The sequence below is a fragment of the Manis pentadactyla genome, chromosome X, assembly GCF_030020395.1.
Source record: "Manis pentadactyla isolate mManPen7 chromosome X, mManPen7.hap1, whole genome shotgun sequence".
In the NCBI taxonomy this organism is placed as follows: domain Eukaryota; kingdom Metazoa; phylum Chordata; class Mammalia; order Pholidota; family Manidae; genus Manis; species Manis pentadactyla.
The window spans coordinates 64115145-64121144 of record NC_080038.1 but is presented as its reverse complement, the minus strand read 5'-3'; the positions used below and the strand labels follow the sequence as shown (position 1 = coordinate 64121144).

General features: G+C 39.5%; 1 protein-coding gene across 1 annotated transcript; it reads left to right on the top strand.

Annotated features, from left to right (window-relative positions):
* The first annotated feature begins 222 nt into the window (after positions 1-222).
* On the top strand, positions 223-3200 carry LOC118915319 (myotubularin-related protein 2-like). The gene is given in 3 exon segments (XM_057495437.1): positions 223-496; positions 568-1996; positions 1998-3200. Coding segments are annotated over 3 exon segments (1932 nt in total). The 5' UTR covers positions 223-416; the 3' UTR covers positions 2421-3200.
* The last annotated feature ends 2800 nt before the right edge of the window (positions 3201-6000 follow it).

Below are 6000 nucleotides of genomic sequence, written 5' to 3'. Positions count from 1 at the left end.
AGAATGGAGGAGGAAGAAAAAGGAGAAAAAAAACCTTTAGAGTGTTTGTAATAGCATATTAAGTGAGTTAATGTAGACTCATAGATAGTAAAGAAGTTAACCTTGAACCTTTGGTAACCACAAATCTAAAGCCTGCAATGGCAATAAGCACATACCTATCGATAATCACCTAAAATGTAAATGGACTGAATGCACCAATCAAAAGACAGAGAGTCGGGAGGGGCGCCCGGGGTCCTCCCGCCCCGCGGCAGCCCGGGCACGGTGCAGGCTGGGGGGACATGGCCGCTTCTGGTCGCCCTGCCAGGCCGGCGCGGGCTTGACCGGGGTCTCTGCCTGCGCGCTCCGCCCTCTGCTCCTCCCGCTCGGCTGCCGCGGAGGTCGCTTCAGCCTTTCCCCGCCGCCGCCCGCGCCGCACCATGGAGAAGAGCTCGAGCTGCGAGAGCCTGGGCTCCCTGCCGGCGGTGGCGTGGCCGCCCAGCGTGGACTCCCTGTCCAGTTAATGTGTTAAGAGCCATTGACATTTGAAGATCATCAGAAGTGAAGATAAAACATCTCAAAAATTATAATTGCTTCTACTTCTCATTCAGAGAATTCAGTGCATACAAAATCAGCATCTGTTGTATCATCAGACTCTATTTCAACTTCTGCAGACAACTTTTCTCCTGATCTGAGGGTCCTGAGGGAGTCTAGCAAATTAGCAGAAATGGAAGAACCACCCTTGCTTCCAGGAGAAAATATTAAAGACATGGCTAAAGATGTAACTTATATATGTCCATTCACTGGTGCTGTACGAGGAACTCTGACTGTCACAAATTACAGGTTATATTTCAAAAGCATGGAACGGGATCCCCCATTTGTTTTAGATGCTTCTCTTGGTGTGATAAGCAGAGTAGAAAAAATTGGTGGTGCTTCTAGTCGAGGTGAAAATTCTTATGGGTTAGAAACTGTGTGCAAGGATATTAGGAATTTACGGTTTGCTCATAAACCTGAGGGGCGAACAAGAAAATCCATATTTGAGAATTTAATGAAATATGCATTTCCAATCTCTAATAATCTGCCTCTTTTTGCTTTTGAATACAAAGAAGTATTCCCTGAAAATGGATGGAAGCTATATGACCCTCTTTTAGAGTATAGAAGGCAGGGAATTCCAAATGAAAGCTGGAGAATGACAAAGATAAATGACCAATATGAGCTTTGTGATACATACTCTGCCCTCTTGGTTGTGCCAGCAAATATCCCTGATGAAGAGTTAAAAAGAGTGGCGTCATTCAGGTCAAAGGGGCGTATCCCCGTTTTATCATGGATTCATCCTGAAAGTCAAGCCACAATCACTAGATGTAGCCAGCCCATGGTAGGTGTGAGCAGGAAGCGAAGCAAAGAAGATGAAAAATACCTTCAAGCCATCATGGACTCCAATGCCCAGTCTCATAAAATTTTTATATTTGATGCCCGGCCAAGTGTTAATGCTGTTGCCAATAAAGCAAAGGGTGGAGGTTATGAAAGTGAAGATGCCTATCAAAATGCAGAGCTAGTTTTTCTAGATATCCACAATATTCATGTTATGAGGGAATCATTACAGAAACTTAAGGAGATTGTGTACCCCAACATCGAGGAGACTCACTGGCTGTCTAACTTGGAATCTACTCACTGGCTAGAACATATTAAGCGTATTCTTGCAGGGGCTCTGAGAATTGCTGACAGAGTCGAGTCAGGGAAGACATCTGTGGTCGTCCACTGTAGCGATGGGTGGGATCACACAGCTCAACTCAGTTCCCTCGCCATGCTTATGTTGGATGGATACTATCGAACTATCCAGGGATTTGAAGTCCTTGTGGAAAAAGAATGGCTAAGCTTTGGACATCTATTTCAGCTTAGAGTGGGCCATGGAGATAAGAACCATGCAGATGCAGACAGATCACCCATTTTTCTTCAGTTCATTGACTGTGTCTGGCAAATGACAAGACAGTTTCCTACAGCATTTGAGTTCAATGAATATTTTTCTCATTACCATTTTGGACCACCTGTACAGCTGTTTATTTGGAACATTCCTCTGTAACAGCAAACAGCAGAGAGGAAAAGAGAGTCTTCCTAGAAGGACTGTGTCTCTGTGGTCTTACATAAACAGCCAGCTGGAAGACTTCACAAATCCTCTCTACAGGAGCTATTCCAATCATGTGCTTTATCCAGTAGCCAGCATGCGCCACCTAGAACTCTGGGTGGGATATTATGTGAGGTGGAATCCACGGATGAAACCACAGGAGCCCATTCACAACAGATACAAAGAACTTCTTGCTAAAAGAGCAGAGCTTCAGAAAAAAGTAGAGGAACTACAGAGAGAGATTTCCAACCGTTCAACCTCATCCTCGGAGAGAGCCAGTTCTCCCGCACAGTGTGTCGCTCCTGCCCAAATTGTTGTATGAAAGGGATATGAGGTGGGGGCCTTCCTTGCCATGAACTCCGTTACAAAGGCAGCTTGAGGAGGGGAAAGTCTTCTGAATTTAGAACTGAACCAATCTATGAAAGAAATTCAATGCTTATATTTATTTTAAATCTCTCTACGATGGGTTTAAAACTGCAGCAGTACAGGTGGTTTAAGTGAAATAACCCCCTGTGTCATCTTACAAGTCACCCAAGGAAGATACTTCAATCCTCGATCCACAGTGGGAAAAGGTTTCTGATTTTAAAAGGAAAATCTGTTAGAAATTTTGGTGCCTGGTAAAATCAAAATGTAAACCACTTCAGAACTATACCTCTTGAAGGAAGAGAGCTCACTGCACAGTGAGGAGCCTCAGTTTTCATTCCAGTACTAAATTTCCATGGCATTATGCATACTGGGCTTTTATGTCATGATAGATCAAATCTTCTGCTAGTCCTTTCCCATTCAGGGGTTTTTCTTTCCTGTAGTAATGTACTTTGAGCACCTTTCAAAACCCAGTCTTCATATATGATAAGGCAAAAAGTCTTGAGGAAATTACAGTGTCGTGGTTGAAAACTATTGCTGTCATTATTTATACACTAAGCTGCACTTGGTAACTATTCCAAAATGATGCCTTATAGATGTGCTTGTTGGGGGGAGGATAGAAAGTGGTAGCCATCCAGATTTCAAAGAATTCCAAATCCTTTTCCATTTGCACAATTACTAGAGACATCATGAAACATTTTAAAAACATTATCTACCCTACTTTGTGTATGTGCCTAAATACGGAAGTTAATTGATAAGTACTGATGTACTATTTAAGAAGTTTACTAGGATTGACTTTCTGAAGTATGTATAAATAGCTTATGGTGGAAGTACTATGTTCAATTTTACATATTTTATTACTTCCCTTAGCAAATTCTGTAATTCCACTGAATGAATAAATCTACAAAAGAACTTAAAAAAAAAAAAGACAGAGAGTCACTGAATGGATAAAAAAACAAGACCCATCTATATGCTGCCTACAAGAGACTCACTTTAAACCCAAAGAAATACACAGAATAAAAGTGAAGGAATGGAAAAAGATACTTCATGCAACTAATAGGGAGAAAAAAGCAGGAGTTGCAGTACTTGTATCAGACAAAACAGACTTCAAAACAAAGAAAGTAACAAGAGACAAAGAAGGACATTACATAATGAATGATAACAGGGTCAATCCAACAAGAAGATATAAGCGTTATAAATATCTATGCACCCAACACAGGAGCACTTACCTATGTGAAACAAATACTAACAGAATTAAAAGGGAAAATAGAATGCAATGCATTCATTCTAGGAGACTTCAACATGCTACTCACTCTGAAGAACAGATCAACCAGACAGAAAATAAGTAAGGAGACAGAGGCACTGAACAGCACATTAGAACAGATGGACCTAACAGACATCTACAGAACTCTACACTGAAAAGCAGCAGAATACAGATTCTTCTCAAGTGCACATGGAACATTTTCAAGAATAGATCATATACTAGGCCATAAAAAGAACCTCCAGAAATTCAAAAAGATTGAAATTGTACCAACCAGCTTCTCAGACCACAAAGGTATGAAACTACAAATAAATTAGGCAAAGAAAATGAAAAATCTCACAAACACAGAGAGGCTTCACAACATGCTCCTAAATAACCAATGGATCAATGACCAAATAAAAACAGAGATCAAGCAATATATGGAGACAAATGACAACAATAATTCAACACTGCAAAATCTGTGGGACGCAGCAAAGGCCATGCTAAGAAGGACGTATATTGCAATATAGGCCTACCTCAGGAAAGAAGAACAATCCCATATGAGCAGTCTAAACTCACAATTAATGAAACTAGAAAAAGAAGAGCAAATGAGGTCCAAAGTCAGTAGAAGAAGGGGCATAATAAAGATTAGAGCAGAAATAAATAAAATAGAGAAGAATGAAACAGTAGAAAGAATCAATGAAAGCAAGATCTGGTTCTTTGAGAAAACAAACAAAATAGATAAATCCCTAGCCAGATTTATCAAGAAAAAAAGAGAGTCTACTCATATAAACAGAATCAGAAATGAGAAAGGAAAAATCATGACAGACACCACAGAAATACAAATAATTATTAGAGAATGTTATGAAAAATAATATGCTAACAAACTGGATAACCTTGAAGAAATGGACAACTTTCTAGAAAAATACAACCTTCCAAGGCTGACCCAGAAAGAAAGAAAATCTGAACAGACCAATTACCAGCAACAAAATTGAATTGGTAAGCAAAAACCTACCTAAGAAAGAAAATGCCTGGACCAGATGGCTTCACTGCTGAATTTTATCAAACACTTAGTAAAGACCTAATACCCATCCTCCTTAAGGTTTTCCAAAGAGTAGAAGATGAGGGAATACTTCCAAACTCATTCTATGAGACCCACATCACTCTAATACTGAAACCAGGCAAGGACACCAAAAAAAAGAAAATTACAGACCAATATCCCTGATAAACATAGATGCAAAAATACTCAACAAAATATTAGCAAACCGAATTCAAACATACATCAGAAAGATCATCCATCATGATCAAGTAGGATTTATTCCAGGGATGCAAGGATGGTACAACATTCAAAAATCCATCAACATCATCCACCACATCAACAAAAAGGACAAAAAACATATGATCATCTCCATAGATGCTGAAAAAGCATATGACAAAATTCAACACCCATTCATGATAAAAACCCTTAACAAAATGGATGTAGAGGGCAAGTACTTCAACATAATAAAGGCCATATATGACAAACCCACAGCCAACATCATACTTAACAGCGAGAAGCTGAAAGCTTTTCCTCTAAGATTGGGAACAAGACAAAGATGCCCACTCTCCCCACTTCTATTCAACATAGTTTTGGAGGTCCTAGCCATGGCAATCAGACAACACAAAGTAATAAAAGGCATCCAGATTGGCAAGGAAGAAGTTAAACTGTCACTCTTTGCAGATGACATGATATTGTACATAAAAACCCTACAGAATCCACTCCAAAACTACTAGAACTAATATCTGAATTCAGCAAAGTTGCAGGATACAAAATTAATACACAGAAATCTGTGGCATTCCTATATACTAACAATGAACTAACAGAAAGAGAAATCAGGAAAACAATTCCATTCACAGTTGCATCAAAAAGAATAAAATACCTAGGAATAAACCTAACCAAGGAAGTGAAAGACCTATACCCTGAAAACTACAAGACACTCCTAAGACAAATTAAAGAGGACACTAACAACTGTAAATTAGCTCAACCATTGTGGAAAGCAATATGGAGGTTCTTCAAAAACTAAAAAAAATATACCATTTGACCCAGGAATCCCACTCCTTAGAATTTACCCAAAGAATACAACTTCTCAGATTCAAAAAGACATATGCACCCCTCTGTTTATCGCAGCACTATTTACAATAGCCAAGAAATGGGTGCAAGCTAAGTGTCCATCAGTAGATGAATGGATTAAGAAGATGTGGTACATATACACAATGGAATACTATTCAGCCATAAGAAAGTAACAAACCCTACCATTTG